This window comes from Apteryx rowi, unplaced genomic scaffold (assembly GCF_003343035.1).
Source record: "Apteryx rowi isolate R43461 unplaced genomic scaffold, aptRow1 scaffold_1, whole genome shotgun sequence".
Lineage (NCBI taxonomy): Eukaryota > Metazoa > Chordata > Aves > Apterygiformes > Apterygidae > Apteryx > Apteryx rowi.
In genome coordinates, this window is record NW_020447196.1 from 1275546 (window position 1) to 1296662 (window position 21117).

Below are 21117 nucleotides of genomic sequence, written 5' to 3' on the forward strand. Positions count from 1 at the left end.
GGAGCCGCGGGTGCGCCCGGGCGGCAGCTCAGGTGCGCCTTAGCGCGCTGCTCCTGCTCGGAGCCGAGGCGGTAGCGCTGCTGATGCCGTGCTCGTGTGGCCTTGTTGCCCCCGTTGCAGCCCTCCGCTCGGGGCTGTTCGCAGCGCTCCCGGTGCCTCTTGCAGGCTTTGCTGGCGGAGCCCCTCTCCCCCCTGCAGAAAGGGGGGTTTCGCGTTGGTGGGCGCGTCTTGCTGGAGCTGATCTGGAACAAGCGCTGATGCTGATTGCGAAGGCAAACCTGAAACTTCAGCATGAAACTAGCTCTCACTGGGGAGCGTTTTTCAATAGTCAGTAAAAAGAGAGACAATCAATTTTCGTATCAAAGGTTAAAAATCTACCTGCTTAGCGTATCTTTTGTCATGATACAATTTTAAGCCGTGTTTATTATAACCGTTGTAGTGTACTGACTAGCCCAGCTGGGGAGCAGGAACAGTAATAACGGTATCTAGACAGTGAAGCAAAGACTAAGTGCACTATAAAGCAGCGCTTGCACAGTTCATGAGCTTTTGGGACAAACTTGTTTTTTAAAGCTACTCGTTGGAATGGGTTTAATACTATATTTTCTAGGGGTGGACGTAAAACTTGTAATGTGACCTGAAAAACAAGTGACTGTACTTAATTGAGTGGTGGGGAAAGCTAAAGCTACATAGATAGTCTCTCTACCCCCCCCCCCAATGTAAATACTTTGTGGTAGTCATTAACTCAAGGATGATGCAGCTTTCTTCTGCTTTGTTACCTGTGCAGTAGTTTCTGCAGGAACTGATCTAAGACTTGTCTGGTCTCATGTCCTCTTTCTGATAATAGCTCATGGCAGATGATTCAGAAGAGGATAAATCCCTAGTTGTTAAATATGGGGTAATTCCTTCTAATAAATTAGGTTCCATTGCTGTTTCCAATGGCTAAGCTTGATTTAAGCCTTGAAGCAGAATGTTTAAATAGTCTTTAAAAAGGTGTGTGTGGGGGAGGAGTTCTTGGTCATCTTCAGAGTAAAAGCCCAGTCCCTTGATTCTTGTTCATATCTCAGCACTTGCTGCCACAAGAAACCACAGCTTGAACATGTGAAGATTATTTTCTTCTGTTTGGTTCATTTTCTAGCTTTTCTACTGTGAGACGTAATAGAAGTTCTGGAGCTACTTTCTGTATTGCGGACTAGTGCCTCATGGTGTAAAATGTCTATGCGTTTTTGTTAATGCCAAATAGCTCAATGAAGCTTACAGCAGTTCATTGTGTGTATCCAGGCCTCATCTGTAGGCTGGCAGTTCTCCTGATCTACTTCTGTAGCTAACCTATTATCTGTCTTGGGTAGCAAAAATATTAAATGTCTTGTTAGTGACCAGGTGCTAGGTAGTCCTGAGAAAATCCCTCTAGGATGAGGTAGAAAAACTTGGATAAACCTCTTTCAATGTGTTGCTAAGCATAAGCATATGAGTAAACAGGCAAGAAAAGTCATGGGTGGAATAGGGTGTACGCACATCAGCTTTATCTGAGGAAAAGTACTGAATCACTTGGAGACTAGATGAAAATGCACATTAGAATGAAACAGAAGTAAAACATTCTACTTTGTTCTGTTATTTTATACCCAACATCCAGTTTAAGGTTACCAGCTTGCCAGAACTTAGACTATTTTGTAGGCTGTAAAGATGGTGAAGTCTTGCCTTGAATTCTGTTTTTGTATTTCAGTACCACATAATTTCTTGTAGTGCCATTTACTAGATTTCTTTATTTAATTGCCCCCAAATAACTAAAATGCTTGTTTCTATGTATTGAAAAGTTATCTCTACAGTGTGGCTGTTTAAGCAGAGTCTTAAATACAAAATTCAGTATGAGTCTACATCTTTCCATAAGATAAGCACTGGAAATGAAGTAAATCATGCACAGTATGCAATGTTCACTTTCTGTGTTCAAGAATAGTTGCTATTATGAAGGTAAACTGGTCTAGAATTATGTTTGCAGTTGTGATAATATACTTAAGGTCTTATTTTCCTAATTACTACCCTCACAGATAATTTCTTACCTACTTTGTTCAGCCAGGCAGTTAACTTCTTCCAAGCTAGTTCCAGGTCAAAATTTTTTTTTTTTTTTTTTCCCCAAGACAGCTTCCATCTCATTTGCATTCAACTGGCAGGAAGAGCACTTAATGCTTTTAAAAGAACTAAGTTCAGCTGCCCTGTGTTGTGACCTCTGTAACATGGATGTGGTAAGGTATGGTAGTCCTTTCTTCCGAGGTAGATAAGGGCTGTGGTTACTTGTGTGGAAACTGATAATGCTGCTGAAAAAGCAGTTCTCCCTCTCATTCCCTAGTGCTCACAGTCTTCTATGTGGCTTCAAAATGAAAAAAAGGTTGAGGGGAAAAAAATGTAGCAGAATATCTTGTTCACATCATCTCTCCTTTTTCTTCATCATTTCTTATGTATCTAATGGAGGTGAGATTCAGACTTTCCTAGAGATGTGTATTTTGGTCTAAATGGCTATGCAGTTACCATAAATTCCTTACCTTGTGTTGATGCAATAGTTTATACTTTATTGTATATGCTCTTGACAAGCGAGGACTCTTGTTTCACAGCTGTGCATTCTGTGGCTTGATTACTGTGCACTGCTGCTGTTCTCTGTTGTCACAGCCACCTTAAAGCTTATATTAAAGATGTCTGTTGTGTGAAGATTGGAACAAGATTCCACACTTCAGCTGCATTTTCAATAAAATAACGCTTGAAAATATCTTCCGGAGTTATTAGTTTTCTAATAATTTGAAGTGGAAGATGCAGAGCATAAATAGCTTTATTCAACAGTATATCTGACAAGGGAACTGGTTTCTAGTTTGGTGTGAGCCCTGCTAATTATTACTGACACTCTTTTGCTGTATATTGCTTTCACAAAAGCTTAGTTGCTTTTTGCTGCTACTTCCTCAAACTTCAGACAGATGGATCAGGATATGTGTACTTGGTACTTGATAACAGCCAGCTCATGTACAAACCATATATAGTTCTGGAGCTTATTACAGCAGACTGAGAGGCAAGGGTAAGTTGCTGAAGTCAGACTTTGAAAACTGCAAAGCAAATAAAAGTTAGAGCTTGTTAGGAGGTGCTGYTGCTGTTAGATACTTTATCTTCTAGAAGTAAAGCTCCTACAAACAGAACATATCAGGGTGCTTCAGCTGCATGCTTGTTACCATCAGTGGTAGGTTATCTCAGTGCCCATTGAACTGTAAAATGCTGGGATTCTCTTTTCTTTAGATTTATGGAAAGTGCAACATCCCTTATAGTAAAGACATCCATGTTTAGAACAGTTCACCTTCCCAGTCTTCAAATCAGAACTGATATGAATATAATGTTAATCTTAACCTTGGAGAGATGCCGAAGGAAAAAAAAGTGAATCTGTTGTGATAATACTTCTGTGGATGAACACAGTTAACATACTTATTATGGTTCCAATACTAAATATAGTGCGGAAACCTGCTGGTCAAACTTAAAATGGGAATGAAAACACTGTCAGTGTCTTGATGCATAGAGTTTTGATGTAAGGCTGATTCTGGAAAAGCTGTTCATTATAAATGGAAAAAAGTAGCTCTAATAAAGCAAGGCTTCAGAGTTCTGTTGTTACACTAGCTATTGTCAAAACAAAATGGTTGAAGTTTACATAAGAAAAATGCATGCCTTCAATTAGGTAATATTTCTGATGAGATCGTTATTGATATCTGAAGCTTTGCCTCAAACTATTAGTAGTCATGCTTTAGCCAGTGGTTTTCACGCTAGAAGTAAGCGAACTGCATGTGCAGTCTGCCAGCTGCTCTTTGGGGCTGTAGGGAATCTGGTATGCTTTAGTTTAGCATTGCTGTCACAAAAAGCTTTCTTTTTCCTACTCCTCACAAGCTTTTATGTGGTTGTAGGGTGAACTAGGTGAATGCTAGCTTATTAATCAGCTGGGCTAGTTATCTAGCTGATTGAGTGCTTTACAGCCTAAACAGCTCTCCCAGCACTACATTGCCTCCTGAACTGGGAAAGGTAGCTGCATAAGCTTGATATGCATTAGGAGAAGAGGACTTACAAGGCTGTAGTTACTGTTAAACATCATTCCACTGTTTCTAGCTATGCTTTAATACAGCAGTATCTGAAGTGGTTAGAGTAAATGGCATTCACTTCATTAGTGACTTATCCTCTCTAAAGTCCTAGTATGAATTCAGGAGACTGTAGGGTGTGACAAGTTTTCTGGCATAGACACCATTCAACTAGTCAATTAAATGGGACTAGTCTGCCACAGCCAATATCAAAATACCCAGCACTGTCAGTTTCTGTTACTTAAGTCAGACCTCTCATGGAATAAAATTTACAATTACCGCAAAGTTTTATTGGCAGAAAATACTTGCTTTACAATTGGAAATTTTATAGAGTTTGTAGTTATTCAGTTGTCTGGAAAATAATAGCCACCTAGCCATGGATATTGCTGCAGTGTTATGGCTTTTGCCTTATGCTTAAATGTTTCTCTGAATTTCCTGCACTTTGTGTAGTTAATTATAAAGAGAACTCCAAGAGATGCAGTCACTTTAATTAGCACAGGTAATTTTTCTGTTGACAAGACTAAAATCTGGTTGATTAGTTGTTGTGCATGACTGGAATATTACTGGGGCACACTGTCATAGAGGTTCCTTCCAACCAGCATTTCCATCTCATAACTTCCTGCTTGAAGCAGGATTACCACCAGTGTTAGATCAGGTCACCCTTGGTTTTGTGTAGCTGAGTGATGAAAGCCTCCAAGGGCAGAGATTCCAACACTTATCTGGACCTGATCAAGGCAAGGACAGTATTGCATGGCATTGTCTGCTTTCCGTATATAGAAAAGCACATTATGGAGAACAAGCAGGGGTTACTATCTGGGTTTCTGTTTGGAGATCCCAGTTATGGAACAAGAAATAGTGGATGTGGGAGGGTGGAGAAAATAGGGGTTTTCCAAAGCCACAGTCATTAAATTGCTGTTAAATTAAAACCTCTGTATTTTAATGAAGAGCAAATTTTAATCTCTGCCCTTAACAGATACTTATGAGACCTCCAAGCCTGCGATGTATGGAAGTAATTGGTACTGAAGATGTATTTTCAAGAACACTAGGATGATGGAGTTTATAGCCTGCTAGCTTTTTACCAAGACACTGAGTTACAAAGGGGAGCCCAGGAGCCTTTTGAGCACAATAGATGAGGGGAACAAATATAAATAGTTGAAATTACTGAAGCTGCAGCCTTGGAGAACCTGCTGCAGGAATCACTGTGTACGTAAACAATATTTGTCAAGACTAGAGAAGATGCAATTGGGACACGAGGTCAACGCTTTTATCTGTGTCACTATTTTGAAGATACTACCTGAAAACAACCTGCAAGATTGTATGAGTTACTGGAGGCACAAGGAAAGACTTGGGGTTTGAGTTTGGAGTGAAGTAGGTTTGAGGCATCTTAGAAGATAACTTACAAGACTGATGAGAGCAGTTTATATGAGCATCTCTCTGGTAGAGGGCAGGGAGTAGCTGCAGTAAGGAGGATCCATTACAGCTGGATGGCTGTAAGCAGTGAGGTTTTAATGAGCATGATAAGAAAACAGTGTGATACTTGGAAAGGCAGATGAGTTTGAAAGTTGTTTAAGTTGAGAAGGCCTGGAATGCTCTGCTTTAAGGAGAGATGAGAGGAAGAGGGGCGATGGAACAGGCAGGGGACATCAAGAGCTGTCCCTTTTCTTCAATTTTCTATGTCTTTGGCAAGTTACTTCTACCTTGCAGAAAGAGGTAACTGTACTTTGTACTTTGCCTTGCTTGTCTGAAACTTATCCTCGTTAAGGTTTTGCAGCTTGGCAGTTAACTGATGTGTTGTGATTTGTGAGTACAGGGACGGGTCTGTATGGTTGCAGTCTGTGCACTCTGGTGCTTTCCTTGAAGTTCTCTGGAAAGGAACAACAATACTTGCTCTCAGTGTGGTGATGCCTTACCATTCTCCTGAAGCTTTTTCTTGCTGGACGCTTCACATTGGATTCTTGACCTGCCAATTTTGGAAGAGGAGGGAGATGTTGATCATGTTCTGTCTTGTGGCTTTGCTCTTCTAGAAGCAAAGCAGCAATGGTGCTCGTAAGCTATCCGTAACCCATCCTCTCCCTGACTTTTTTTTTGCAGAGATGAATTTGGGAGCCAGAAAATTTCTCCCTTAAATATATGTATATTTTTAAAAGCAAAATCTAAAATGGGATATATCCCTAGCTGAGATGAGGAAGATCATGATAGTATTGCAGCTTTAGGGAAGAAAGTTGACAGAAGTTAAAGCATTTCTTAAAGAGCAGGAATTAATCACCTCTACAAAGAATACTAAGTGGTGTTCTTGGTCTGAGAAGTAGCATGGGATTGTCCATACAGTAATGGATTGTATTAGATTACTTACTGTGCTTTGTGTGCAACAAGCCACACTAATTCAGATTTATGAGCGTGTGAACAGAAGACTTACAGCCTGTATACAAGTTAAAAAAACAAAACACACTGATACTTATCAGATCTATAGCGATAAGTTTGCTTGTGTTAATTGTGTTGTAGAGGTTCTTGGACAGAATCTGTGCTCTGAACTATGGAGACTCAGTTTGAATCAACAAGTCAAATAGCTTCATAAGAATAACTGATGTCCTGGTCCTTTTTCTTCCAGCCAACAACACAACAGTCTCCTCAGGATGAACAGGAAAAACTCCTGGATGAAGCCATTCAGGCTGTGAAGGTGCAGTCTTTCCAGATGAAGCGATGCTTGGTAAGAATGTGGCTTTTCAAAATGCAGTGAAATTTCTCATCTGCTAGGAGTAAACCAGTAAATCAATACTAATCCCTACTGCTGTGAGGAGACTTAACCCTTTATGGATCTTTGTGGCAGAGGCTTTACAAATAAATGAGGCAGCTGCTCAATGGGAATGAACAGTGAGCATTCTTTTAATGTCACTTCCTGATATTTTTTGCTACAGTATTTGACAGGCTAAAGGGTAAAGGTGTCAGTCCACCTACTCTCAGTGTACATGCTTGCACTTGAGTAAGCCTAAACTGAAAATAAGGCTGCCACTTGTCTTCAAGAAGTTACTGCTCTGAATTCATTTAATGTGAAATTATGTGATGAGAACCTATTCTTGTCTACCTCCAGTGTATTTTTGCACTTCCTATGTAGTCTTTTCTTTGTATGAGCCACAGACTGCTAGTGGATTATTCTCAGCAGGATAGCCTATCTGCTGCTGTATAGGATGTATTTTGTAGAGATTAGTTGTACCTTGATGTGTGGATTTTTGTGATGGAAAGGGCCAATGGCGAGTGTTGTAGGGCTTCAAATTGTAGCCAATGCAGGTAAATGATATCATGTGAAGCTTTCTTGGATTTGAGAAGTCTGTTTTCATTTAGAGAGACTGCTTAAAATTGTGAAAGAACTGAAATATTCCCATATGTTTTCATGTGCTTAGACTACTTTGCAGCCAAATAGCAGCAGCAAGAAAGGTAACTTCTCTTCTAATTTTATATAGTGTGGAATGCTTTCAAAATCTTTGAAGAAGTTGCAGCTGGGCTTTCCACGGCTATGGCTGAGTGACAATGTACTTTCTGTTAGAAAGACTGGCAGTTTCTTCCCTTTTTTTATGTTGAGTTGAGCAAGTATATATAGGTGGTAGATTAGAAGTTTCTTAAACCTGTGGTACCATGTAACTATATGATTCTTTGTTGTATACAACCTAATAAACTGGCTTTCAGGAAAGTGTTGTTCTTGGGTGAGGAGGAGGGGGAAAAGGGAAATCTTGCTCTCATTCTTAGTGGTCCCTGCTGGTAATGCATTTCCTCTGTCTGCTGGGGGATACCTCAGTAGATGTGAGTGAGACAACAGACTAGCTGAAGAAAAACTTAGTTCTGTTTTGTTTGCTGAATAGAATCAGGGTGGTGGGTGGGGACTTCTGCATAAGCAAAGCCTTCAGGATTGTTGTACCATTGATACTACAATAATTTATTACTGTAGCTCCGTCTTTTTCAGATAAAACAGTACATTGTCCTACTACCTTCAGATGTAAAGTCCCACTTACCTAGGGTGGGCAATATAGCACAAGCCAGATAATCCTAACTAAACCAAGTGGTTTAGTATAACTCTCCTGATACTTAATCTCTGTGTTTTTTTTTTTTTAAAAGCTAAAAGTGTAACTGTAAAAAAAAATTCCCTAGTTGCCTAGCATTACTACTTATAGGCTATTCTTTTTTCTTCCTAAAGGACAAAAACAAGCTCATGGATGCTCTGAAACATGCTTCCAACATGCTTGGTGAGCTCCGGACTTCTATGTTATCTCCAAAGAGCTATTATGAGCTCTGTATCCTTTGAAGATTAGAGAAATGGTTGAAATGATGAGTGTGGGAATTTTTTGGAGGGTGGGGGGGAACAACACAGCAACATCTCCTTGGTCTCGGATATTTACTAGCATTCTTCTGCTCAATATCTAGTTATCTGGATGTATTTTATGAGAATATACACTTTCTCACTGTGAAAATTTACTCTTTCTGGTATAAAGTAAGTCTTAAGTCTTTCATATCCTTCTCTGGGAGTTTTTGGAAATCCAGTTCTAAAAAATACCAACTGTTCAAAACAGTCCTGCTTGCAGTATGCTACCCAAAAATCTGTAAAACAGGCTTGTTTGTTGTCCTTCATTATCTTAGATTTTTTTTTTAATCCTAAATCAGTGTCTTAATGTTCTTACTGGTCCATGTCATGGTACCTGAAGAAGAGGAAACTTTTTGAGATTCAGGAATAGAATGTGAATCTATTCAAATACTTCCACTTTCTACATGTGTGCTGTTGAGGGAGATATTTCTCTGGACATACAGTATGTACTTACTCTAGATACTCTGTTCATCACACTTTGCTTACTGTTTTGATTTAGCTTGTTGGGTTTTTTGTTCTTTTCTAATATGCTAAAAAAGACAATTGAAGGGGGAGGGACTTTAATTTTTGCACGTTCATCCCAAGAGTGGTGATTACTTTCTAAGTACTACCTACTCATGCCTGATTTTTGAAGCTTGGGCTTGTGTTTGGAACAGAATCTTTCCTCCTTGGTGTGAATGAGCAAATTGCTCTCTAACTCTGTAGACACTGTAACTTAAAATCCTTAACTAAGAGAAAGACATGGCGATTTCTGATGAACTACACTACCTGGAAGTTTACCTGACAGATGAATTTGCCAAAGGAAGGAAAGTGGCAGACCTTTATGAGCTAGTACAATATGCTGGAAATATTATTCCAAGACTGTAAGTGTGTGTATGTTTGTGTTTCTTTGTAACCTGGTGAATACTGACCAGACTCTGAGCTCTGATAATGCTTGACTCTGCTGCCTTGCATGACAGTGAGACTTCATCTTGTAACTGTAAATAATATCTCTGCATACCTTAAGAGTGGATTCCTATGAGACTTACGAGATTCAGGCCAAGAGTGAAGCTACAGGTGTCAGCTTTTTTTCCTACCAATGTTCTATTTTTGCTCGTGACTGAGATGGAAGCACTTCAGTCTGGAATAAAGAAGGCTTTTGGCTAATTCTCACTGACTAGCTCTTTACCCAGGTACCCCATTCTGATCAATAAGATTGACTACACACTTCCAAACTTTTTCTCATAATCTGTTAATGGACTTGTAGCTGAGGATCTAGGTATATGAGCAGCAGGGGCTCTATGAGCATCTGTCTTCTATTGACATGGTGAGTAGCAAGTGTGAGAGAAGGAAGCTGAATATTTCTGTAACTTAACTCTTAAAAGCTTCTGAAACACTAGTTTTGTGTTTTTTGAATATATTTTTAGTTATGGTTTAGCATGCTACAGATAATACTGAAAAGCTTAGCTTTAAATATGTGACTATAAGACTGGAATAGATCTTCTAACTATTTATACTTAGAACTCAGATTTTTTTTAGTCGCTGCAGTTTCTAATTCTTGGTCTTATGCTTATGCCTGGAAGATGCTTGGGGACACCAGGCTGCATCCTCACGCAGTTCCTGGAGTTGAGCGTAGTAATTGCTGCAGTGCCTTAGCTCTCAATTATGCAGAGCTAATCTTCCTTTCTACCTGTTTGATGTAGGCTCTAGTTCTTCCTGAGGAATATATGTAATGCTTTAATGGAGGTTCTACACACAGGTAGGTGTGAGGTAGAGGAGCTTGCAGGGTTGAGGCTTCCAAACCAAATTTGAAGAGTTTCTGAGCATTACATATTCTGTCCTTTAAGCCTAAGAGGAGTCCAAGTATACTGGGGCATCACTCCTTTACAGCTTGCATGTTCCTTCTGCAGTTGCTTGACACAGAGATGCTAAAGGAAAGAGTACAGGCCTGGGGATTTCTGAGGAACATAATGTCTATCCTGCTAGACTACAGTGTGAAGGAAGTTTAACTGCTCCACAGACAGAGTAGGCACTGAAAGATGATGAAATGTCTAAACAAATTATGGGACCTAGATGACATTTAATTTCTTTCCATGCTTTGGTAATACTGTCAGGATGGGAGAAGTGAGCAGTTGCCTTTAAATGTGCTATCGTATTATTATGTTACAAATGTATTGTTTGATTCTGCCTTTTGCAGGTACCTCCTGATAACAGTAGGTGTTGTCTATGTCAAGTCATTTCCGCAGTCCAGGAAAGATATCTTGAAAGACCTGGTGGAGATGTGCCGTGGAGTACAGCATCCTCTGAGAGGCCTATTTCTTAGAAACTATCTCCTGCAGTGTACCAGAAATATTTTACCAGATGAAGGCGAGCAAACAGAGTAAGAAAAACAAGCCAGAACTTTAAAATGATTGTTTCAAGAGAGCCTAATTATTTTTTCTGTATTACTTTCTTCAGGTTTGAAAGAAGTAGATATGTTTTTTGAAGGGGGGGGGAGGAACTGTCAGACTCCTTAGACTTGACTGGTGTTTTGTCTATTAACTCTGAAGTTTCTCTTCCAAAACTARGATTTCTTAGCTCATTGTACTCATAGAAGCAAGGATGAGAACCTTTATAATAAACCCAAGCTTCCTACCATGCACTTCCCCCTTCACCATYGCACCTTCTTAAAAATTGGATGTCTACAAATGGATGGAAAAACATATCTTTGGAAGTTTTTCTGTTCCTAACCTATTTTCAATTGCAGTGAAGAAACCACGGGAGACATCAGTGATTCCATGGATTTTGTGCTGCTGAACTTTGCTGAGATGAACAAACTTTGGGTGCGGATGCAACACCAGGGCCATAGTCGGGACAGAGAGAAAAGGGAGCGAGAAAGGCAGGAACTGAGAATCCTAGTAGGAACAAACCTGGTTCGCCTCAGTCAGTTGGAAGGTGTTAATGTGGAGCGATACAAGCAGGTGGGATGTCTGTCAGTCTTTTCCAACTTCTGGTATTTTTAACAAATGAAACCAATTCAGACTTGAAGATGAGCAGCTCAGGAAGTGTTACAGTTCTGCTAAAAGTTGAATAATTCTGGTGCTTCTAGAAGCCCTCTTCACTTGAGGGAATTTTGAATGTTAATGAAGCTGCATGAAGTGTTGTGAGGCTGGAAACATCACTTATGTATTTTCCTGCAAGCTTATCTGCAGGGTTGACTTGGAATTTTAGTATTTTCTGCCCTGATCCCCACTGTTACTTACCTTTAAACCAACTAGCTATTCTGTTTGTATACATACAGTGTACTGTGATAGACTTTACAAGTTGAATGAACTTATGCTTCCTAAAGCAAAGTGATAGTCAAGGCAAATATGTATTATTCAGAAGCCTGAACTGTCTCTTGTAAGCTGCTGAAAATAGTTTCAAGCAGTGTCATTGAGACCCTGAGCAGTGGTACATGCTAGCAAAGTTAGTATTCTAGATGTCTTGATGTCTGAGACCAACAAAACTTTCTGAAGGATGGAGCTGCTAAACTTGGGAACTGTTCATCAGAAAGTCTTTGGGAAAAAAGTAATGTGAAAAATGTTAGCATATTGCTTCATTTGAATTTAAGTTTATATTGAGACATATGCCTTTAAGTGACTCTAAAAGCACTGCAAGATTTCTTTCTATTCCAGATTGTTCTACCTGGAATATTGGAGCAGGTTGTAAACTGTAGAGATGCTTTAGCTCAGGAGTACCTCATGGAGTGCATCATACAGGTAAGCTGCTTAAATTCAATCGCAGAGATGATGCTGAACACTGGGACACTCGCTCCTGTGCTTCTAGTCAGACTCGGGCTGCTTTCACCTCTTTCTCATATGAACTGGAGGATTTCTTCACTGGGTCTCTTGCGTAATGGCTTGACCCACATTATTTTTCACCAGGTGGGCAGAGTGGAGATGCATCCCTTCTGGCCTCCTTTGTTGCAGAAGCTTGTAAGCTATCTGAGCAGCAGGGACTGCAGTATGAACTATGAGTAATAGGTAGCTGGGCCATCAAGTTAACCATTTGTCTTGCATCTCTTGTTTCACACCCTTACCAGTCAAAGTCAGCCTGGGGAACACTAAAACACTCTGACGACAGACTGTATATGTGTGGCCGTCTGCTTTACAATGACTCTTGCATTTTACTACTGTGTAACAATGGACAAATTCGGTGTATAAATTAATAACTATTGATCTAAAACTTTAGGTTTTCCCAGATGAATTTCATCTCCAAACCCTGAACCCGTTTCTCAGAGCCTGTGCTGAGCTGCACCAAAATGTGAATGTGAAAAATATAATAATTGCTTTAATTGATAGGTGAGTGACCAATGGGGTGGAAATTGGCTCAGAATTAAGTATGTGTTGTGCACAAAGAGGTGATATCTTTCTAGTGTTTGGTAGCTTTGAATTTTTCATACTGTTTAACTTCACTGTTTCCATATCTCTTTGTCACTGTAATTAAAACTGAAGAATGTTTGATTTCAATAGTTCCTGCTCTCTGGATTCTGCTTTTGCAACTTTCAATGGATTCTGCTTCAAGGACTGATGAAATTTTTGTGAACAGATTAAGTCAGGAAACGAGCCATTTAGGTTTGACCAATTTCATGTTTCAGAACTTAAGCAGCTGTTGTGTTCTGCTCTGGCAACCTTATCAGTCATAGGTACATCATGTGAACTTGAATATTCTAGTGGCTAATCATATATCCAGGGTRCTTTATCTTCTGATTTTAATCAGAGAACATAACATGTGCCTCTTCAGAAAAGAGCAAGAAGCTAGTAGGATTACTAGTTCATCACCAGCTTCATGCCTGTTCTCCGAAAACATTCTCTTTCTCATGGAGATTCTGTTTAAAACTGCTTGCATTAAATACAGGTATTGGAGATATCGGAAGTCAAGTTTTAGTTTGTATCCTGAAAGGAAAAAGCATAGACTGTCAGTGAGTGTCTGTACTCTTATGTTGCAGAAAGTGCATTTATGTGGTGAGATCACTTTAGAGCATCATAAAAGCCTTGTCCTTGTGTTTGGGTTCCATAATAAATTTATTCACAAACATACATGGTGTGACTGGTACATGTGCCAATGTATGGACTTCAGTTACCATAGGGATCTTGAGTCCTGCTGGCATTCAGCAGTAATGAGGATTGTCATGGCTTCTTTATCATCTTTAGTACCTGGAGATTTAGCATAAATATTCTGCATACTTAGTATTTTGGAATTGTTCATTTAACAAATCTGTAGTTTGTTTTTCCCTGGGTCACATAAAATCTATTTGTTCAGGACTTGGGTCTTATTAGAAACTTTTCTTGGTGTGCATTTGGCAGGGAAATAGCTCTGCCTCCATCCAGAGATGTTCACAGGAGTTCCCTTGTTTCCTATAGTTTGCTGCCTCAGCTGAAATTTTCATAATTTTCTGCTAGCTGCTTAAAAAACAAGCATTGCCTGTAACTGATCCGCTTTGACTTCTGAGACTGTTTGCTTTGAGACAGTCTTCAACAGAGTTCAGCAGTCTTGAACAGATACCCACAGGATCTTTCGCTGGGTTCTTACATTAGTTTGTAATAATGTAGTTCTGACAAGGAGGCTTTCCTTCTGAAGCTTTTGCTATTATGTCTACCTAGAAGCTTTAAGCAGCTTTGGTATCACTTCCACAGTAAGTTTTCTATTCTTATTGTTGCAGTCAAGCAACAGTAAGCAATTGACTGGTGGTGAACCTTGCTGTCCTCCTGCAGTCTTATACCTCCTGTTCTGGAGGGCCACTGATAGCGTCTGCTGGAGCCTTCCTGTTTGGATATAGGCAAAGGATAGAAAGGTGGTGGTGTGATGATTATCCTAGGTAGGAAGCATCAGTTTCTTTTTGTAGTGCGGCAACTTGTGCTTTTGGCTGTAGCAGTAGCCCCAGTGTTAAATGAGTGCATCAATTCTTAGAACTTGTGTGTGCAGGGGAGCTGTTGCTCTTGTTTGTGTTGAAGCTGTCTGGAGTGATTGCGCATTTCAGTACTGTACAGGTAAGACCTGGATCTGCCCCCATACAGGTGGTGCTCTGTAGCATTTTTCTTCTTGATTTCAGCCTGACATTGGATAGCTGACGCTGAACATGGGCAAAGCAGAGGAAGCTTGTGAAGCTTTAGTCACTACGCCAGTGAGGCTTTCCTATTGACAGAATCTCTCTGAAAAGTCTTGTTGCTTTGGAATCTTTCTGGACTTGCTGTCCCATTCATGGCTTCTAATTATCTGCCATCTCTCTGCAGCTTGGTGAGATGTTTTGTAGGCTGTCAGGTTCTTGGTCTCTGAGTTGTTGCCAAGGCAAGCTGCCTTGTTCCTTTGAGAACCAGGAGTGATTTTCCTTGGCTTTGGAAAGTGTGCTTGTTACTACCCCTACAAAATGTAAGGGTAGTTTAATGTCTGTATCCCCTGGGAGTGAATTCTTTTGGCAGCTTGACCTTTTCTTACCTGCCTCTCTGTTTCAGAGCCAAAGTTTATTCTGAATCAAAGTTTAGAAACCCTGGAAGTAATAACTTTAAGGATTTAAATCTGGTGGCTTTTCCTAAATATTCTTGTAAGTCTTTTTGTACTTCATAATAGAATAATTCCATAACAATTAGGAAGCAAAGGTGGAAGTGCTGAGCTGCTTAAGCTGCTACCTCAGAGCAGAGTGAGTACTAGCTTCCTATTCCCTGTAGCGATTCTTCTTATTTGGTATCTGACTTTTTTTTTCTTTTTTTAGCAAAAATGCTGGTTGGAATGACTTGCTCCTGTTACAGATAGAGCTGGCTCTGCAACATCTATTGGATGGTTACTAAACAGCCATCTCTTACTCTTTTTCTCTAAAAGATTCTTTTTCACTTCAAATTTGCCTCATGCTTTTCTCTCTGTGAACAGTGAATGTCTGAAGCATGTTGGTCTGCCATTAACTTGGAGAAAAAGCATAGTTAAGTCGGCTGACTTATTTTCTCTTTTTTTCTGGAGACCATTTTGGGGAGGAAGCTATTGGATGTCTAACTTGAGTGATATCCCTAATGGATATAGGGTATTTGCTCCTCCATCAGGGCACTGTTTACCTCTTTCTCTGCTGGAAAGAACAGAACACTTGCTGCTAGGTGAAGAGCATGTATTATAAAACCTGCCTCTTGCTCTTTCTTCATCCTGCTGCCTCTGCCAGCACTCTCTTCCAGGACTGATACTTACCAGGCTCAGTTGCTCTTAAGACTTCAGACTTCCATGAACTTCCTCTTCACTTGCAATAGAGCTAAATACACAGTACTAGAGGACTTACCTTCTTTTTCCTGCTGGTTTAATGACTTGTATCTGAGAAGTGAAACTATCCTGACTGAGCGCTCCTTTCTGTTACCAGGCTAGCTTTATTTGCACATCGTGAAGATGGACCAGGCATCCCAGCAGATATCAAACTTTTTGACATCTTTTCACAGCAGGTTGCTACTGTTATACAGGTATGTGGGGTATTTTTGCATGCAACTTATTTTTTTGCGAAATTGTGTGCTTTTTTTATCAACTCGGTGCTATCTTAATTTTCAGTCTCGCCAAGATATGCCCTCAGAGGATGTGGTATCTTTGCAAGTTTCTCTCATTAACCTGGCTATGAAATGCTACCCAGATCGTGTTGACTATGTTGATAAGGTGTTGGAAACAACTGTGGAAATATTCAATAAACTTAATCTGGAGCAGTAAGTAAACATCTCTTGCATTCTTTCTGGAGTAGTAATTAATATTCTGACCCTAAAATCTTGACTTCTGTGCATGTAAAGCATGTCTCCTTGTTACCTTGCAAAATGTGGTGAAATGTGAGATTACTGTTCTTGGACCAAGCTACAGAGGGTCATGATAACTGACAGTGGGAAGCGCCTGACTAACCTAGACGTTCATCTGTGCATAAATCTTGCTGAGTAGCTATGCAGATGCACAATGTGTACGCCCAGCTGTGTGTAGTCATTATCTGTTGGTCCCTTAGAGCACGCAGGAGTTCTCCTTCTGCTGAACTGGCAGCCACAGTCTCTGCTTCTGGTGTCTGCAACTGTACATCGCAGAGAGCAAGATGTGACCTGTTTGATACCGTATTTCCTATCTCCCTAGAAGCAAGTAGCTTAGGTGTTATGGTATACATCAGAATTGGTATTGAGGCAGACTTTTACTCTAAATCTGTGTGAACTAGTAATTAATTGCTCTTTTTGCATATATTTTCTTCTAGTATTGCAACAAGCAGTGCTGTTTCAAAGGAGCTGACTAGACTTTTGAAAATTCCTGTTGATACTTACAACAATATTCTGACAGTTCTGAAACTAAAACATTTCCACCCACTCTTTGAATACTTTGATTATGAGTCCAGGAAGAGCATGAGTTGTTACGTGCTTAGCAATGTATTGGATTATAACACAGAAATTGTGTCCCAAGAACAGGTATGACGTAAGTTAACTTCTGTGGCGATTCTCGATATCTAAACTACTGTTTGAAGACTTGAAAACAAACACTAAGTGACCTCATGTAGGGCATGCTATACTTTCCCTCCTCCCCCAGCTCCATCTTATTAGCACAGGCTTTATCCCACTTGATAATTCTTCTACCCTTGTCCTCAAATATTTTTCATGCATATCTTGCCTAATCTCATCCCAGAGACGACTTTTTTAGGGTTGAACACAGACCTGGAATTTCTTTAAAACTATGCCTGTTAACTTAAGTCTGGATTGTACTTCTGAAATACAAGTTGCCTTTGTACAGCCATGCTGTTCCAGTTGTGCTAAGAGGGACCCCTCTTCAGGGAGTAAAGCAACTAAGTTCTAAAGCATCATTAACTAATGGACTTTAGTGCTCTGTTAGCACTATGAGTGGCTATAAAGATTTTCGTAACTGCTATTAACTTGGGCTCATATATGCTTATCCAATTTAAACTGAGCTTATGTTGCCTTTAACAGGTTGATGCTATCATGAATTTGGTATCCACCCTGATCCAGGATCAACCAGATCAGCCTGCTGAAGACCCTGATCCTGAGGACTTTGCTGATGAGCAAAGTCTTGTGGGAAGATTTATTCATCTTTTGCGTTCAGATGACCCTGACCAGCAGTATCTGGTAAGGCTTCAGTGCTTCTAAATAACTTTTGTGCCATGCAAAGTGTCAATTTCTATATTACTTACTGCAAAAGGATTAAATATATTTGGGAGCTGGGCCATCACTCTCAATTCTAGTATGTTAACTGTAAGTGCTAACTRAGGTTGCATGTGTTCTATTTAAACTTTGTTCTAAGAAATTGACTTCTGTACCCTAAAAAATTTCAGGAGAACTTAGCTCTTAGCAAATATACTGTGGGCTAGAAACTGAGTAGTAATCTCTTATTCCTTGTTTAAAATTCAGAAGCCCTTACTTATGGATAGTGTGCTGCTTTCCAGGTCTATTTGATAAACTAGCATAAATATATCAAAATGTGTTTTCTGTGGAATTTGTTCTGCAACATGTTTGCCCATGTAGGCTTTATGTAGTCTTCTGAGGGTAATCCACTATTCTGGCTTATCTCATTTTAAAGTTTTAAATGATCTCCCTACAGTGAGAAGTGCATGTTTTGGGGCAGAGGGACAGGGATACTCTGTGCAGAACTCCACAGTCTGTAGAAGCAGCCCAAAAACAGGCTGAAGATGTCCTGAAGTTGGATTCTGTTGTAGATTGCTTAAAGCAAACTGCTACTGCTGCAGAGCTCAGAGGCTTGGGTAGGGACTACTGTGTAGATATCCTTAGCGTGCCTGAGAAATGAAGCTGGCTGACTCTCCACTTCACTTTTTTTTTTTTTTAAAGTTGCAGCAGTATCAGTCTGCATAACCAGTAGACCAGTATGAAGTAGACCAGCATAACATGCTATGCACAACACTGCTGATAGTCATTTAACTTGAATTTAAAATGTCATATAAAAACTGCTGTTTGGAGCATAGAGCTTTGCTGTAGCTACTGTCATTGGAAGTAGCATAGTTTTATGGCCTGTACAAAGACTGGAGACAGACACTCATTTGTTTCAGGATCTGATCTTCGCTGAAAGCATTATTTCAGAGTATTGCTAGAGGAAGGCTATTGGTCACCCAGGTCCCCATTACTTTCAAGAGCTCTGAGTTGACTGTAGCTAGCAAGCCCCATCTTCATATAGGAAAAAGCAGAGAACTGCATTTCTTTGCTAATAGAGAACAGAGCTTCACTCAAAGGGATGCTGACACAAAGGGAATTGATGCATTTATATCCCAAAAGACTTTACATAACTAGAAATGTGTTGAAACTCTTTTTGTGAAGACATAAAACAGTTCACAGCCTGAACATCAGGCAGCCTGTTTTTCTCATCTAGCCATGCTTACCTATAATCAGTGACCACCTTTAAATGTCATTAAAGGACTTATTACCTCTTTGTTAGAATTCTGCAAGCTACTGAACAGCTTTGAAAATGCTTAATGATTTAGTGATGAGTATCAAGGATGCTGATATCAGAATTCTCTCAAATTACAGGAGCAGTAGGAGAAATAAATCTATCCAACTCTATATGAGAAGGCTGAGTTTCAGTAACTGACATAAAATGGTGCAGTCTGTATGGAAGATATCTGAAATGCAAATTCAAACACCTTAGTGCCTTATGAGCTTAAGTGGTTAATACAGTGACTAGTGGGTGATTGATTAATTTCTATTTAATCATGGCCTTATTTACATGAATTCTAGATGTAATCTGAAAATGTAGTCATGCATAGAATTGGGCACCTATAAGCTTCATTTCTAGTGTTTGTTTCGAAGTGGTAGTGGGACTGCTGTGCCCACAAAGAATTTCTGACTGTAGTGACTTGACATCTTTGCTCTGATACTTTTTAAAAAAAACAAAACAAAAACCAAAAACTCCCTTTCAGATTTCACAGAAGTGCTAGTAGATATTTGAGTTAGTTCTTGTGTAAGATATGGCATGTTCCTAAGGTGAAAAATATCACTTTCTTCTGACTCCCTTTCTTTGAAGAGAAGAGTATTGCAAACAAATGTAATGTTTCAATTGCTTGGAAGAAGGTTGATTAATCTTCTGACATCTGAAGCTCTTGCTGTTTCTAAGAGTTCTGGTTATGAGAATACGTGAATGACTCTGTCAGTAGATAGAAATAATTGCAAAATAAGGGGAAGGGAAGAAACTAACAGTACAAACAAGCAGAGCTCCCCTGTCACTTTTCACAGATTTAGAACTAGTGTGACATGCAGAAGAATAACACATGTGTTGTGCTGGCAGTTTCTGCTCAAAACTGAGAAAGGCAATACAAAAACCTAAGCTGTCATTCATGAGCAGAATGAAAAACGAAACAGGCAAAACCGGCAGGGGTTTGGAATGGCCAGAACACGACACTAGTCGCAGTCTCTCAGGGAATCGGAAGCTTCACTGATCTAGGTGTTCAACCAGTTTCTTCAATCTAACTTGCAGGCTACTGTATAAGAGAAATTTGCTTCCTTTTTGTAACTTGCGTTATGTTAAGAATAGAACTGTATGTGATGTCATTATTAAATGCAAGCCCAGGCAACTTTCATCTTGCTGCACAACCCAGAATGTATCTGTAGTTAATATAGTACTGTAAGTGTTGCATAATACTTATTAAGCAGCTGTAGGAGAACTTCAGATAAATATCACAGTTACAGATATTGCACAAATTTAATTAATGTAGTTCCTAAAATACGTTGTAATTTTTCTGATACTAACTCTTTGATGTCCCTGTTCTTTAGAATGCGGATTATTATAGCTGCAAATACCATAGCTCTTTTTCCAGAATTCTCTAACCTATTAATCCTTCTGTTTTAGATCTTAAACACTGCTCGGAAACACTTTGGTGCAGGTGGGAACCAGCGTATTCGTTTTACACTGCCACCATTGGTTTTTGCAGCATATCAGCTTGCTTTTCGCTACAAGGAGAACTCCAAAGTGGTGAGTTGAGCTCTAGGTATCTCTTATTTGCTTCTTTTTTGTTTTCCTAGAATGTGTTTGGTCTGCTAAGACTTGATACAGGGTTAGGGTTTTTTAATTCTCTTAAAGCAAATTATTGCTTAATATGTAAATGCTTTCTAATTTAGGGAGGATTATCAGCTCAAATTACCTCAACACTTGAGGAATGGTGAAGCAGAAACTGGCTAGTCCTGTTTACTTGGGTGGCTGGCCCATGACGTGGTTTTTTTTCTGTGCAGACTATAGAACTAGGAAAATCTACAGTGTAGATTTTTTTTCCTTATAGCAGTGGTCTTGTTTGAGCTTTGATTTGTTTCACTCTTCTAGGATGACAAATGGGAAAAGAAGTGCCAGAAGATCTTTTCGTTTGCTCATCAGACCATCAGTGCTCTGATCAAGGCAGAACTGGCAGAGCTGCCTCTCCGGCTCTTCCTTCAAGGAGCACTGGCTGCAGGAGAAATTGGCTTTGAGAATCATGAAACTGTGGCATATGAATTCATGTCCCAAGTAAGAATGTCCAACTACTGTAGTCACTTTCTGGCATCTTAAATCTGGCTTGATTCATTTTCTTTAACACTTAACTGTCTAGTGGGATTAAAAGAAATCTGAAATGATTGACAGCTAACACTACTAGGTAGAAATTCCTGATCTTCATTCTTGCTTCCCAGGCTACTATGGAATTAAGCTGCATTGCTACTGATTTGAATACTCAGTCTGACAACATGTGGTATGTTGCAATGCTGC

General features: G+C 39.7%; 1 protein-coding gene across 4 annotated transcripts in view; it reads left to right on the forward strand.

Annotated features, from left to right (window-relative positions):
- LOC112963351 (vacuolar protein sorting-associated protein 35) overlaps nucleotides 1-21117 on the forward strand; it is a 76917-nt gene that overhangs the window by 46726 nt on the left and 9074 nt on the right. Inside the window, exons 13-26 of one of the 4 annotated variants that reach the window (XM_026060307.1) lie at nucleotides 6700-6798; nucleotides 8278-8374; nucleotides 9182-9305; nucleotides 10619-10801; nucleotides 11168-11381; nucleotides 12078-12161; nucleotides 12634-12743; nucleotides 15779-15875; nucleotides 15961-16109; nucleotides 16631-16838; nucleotides 17352-17507; nucleotides 20233-20355; nucleotides 20701-20880; nucleotides 21042-21100. In XM_026060307.1, coding sequence (XP_025916092.1) covers nucleotides 6700-6798; nucleotides 8278-8374; nucleotides 9182-9305; nucleotides 10619-10801; nucleotides 11168-11381; nucleotides 12078-12161; nucleotides 12634-12743; nucleotides 15779-15875; nucleotides 15961-16109; nucleotides 16631-16838; nucleotides 17352-17507; nucleotides 20233-20355; nucleotides 20701-20880; nucleotides 21042-21100 — 1883 coding nt within the window. Of the gene's footprint in view, nucleotides 1-276; nucleotides 328-6113; nucleotides 6138-6699; nucleotides 6799-8277; nucleotides 8375-9181; nucleotides 9306-10618; nucleotides 10802-11167; nucleotides 11382-12077; nucleotides 12162-12633; nucleotides 12744-15778; nucleotides 15876-15960; nucleotides 16110-16630; nucleotides 16839-17351; nucleotides 17508-20232; nucleotides 20356-20700; nucleotides 20881-21041; nucleotides 21101-21117 lie in introns of those variants that run through there. The other 3 variants (XM_026060316.1, XM_026060324.1, XM_026060298.1) reach the window with 3 other exon arrangements.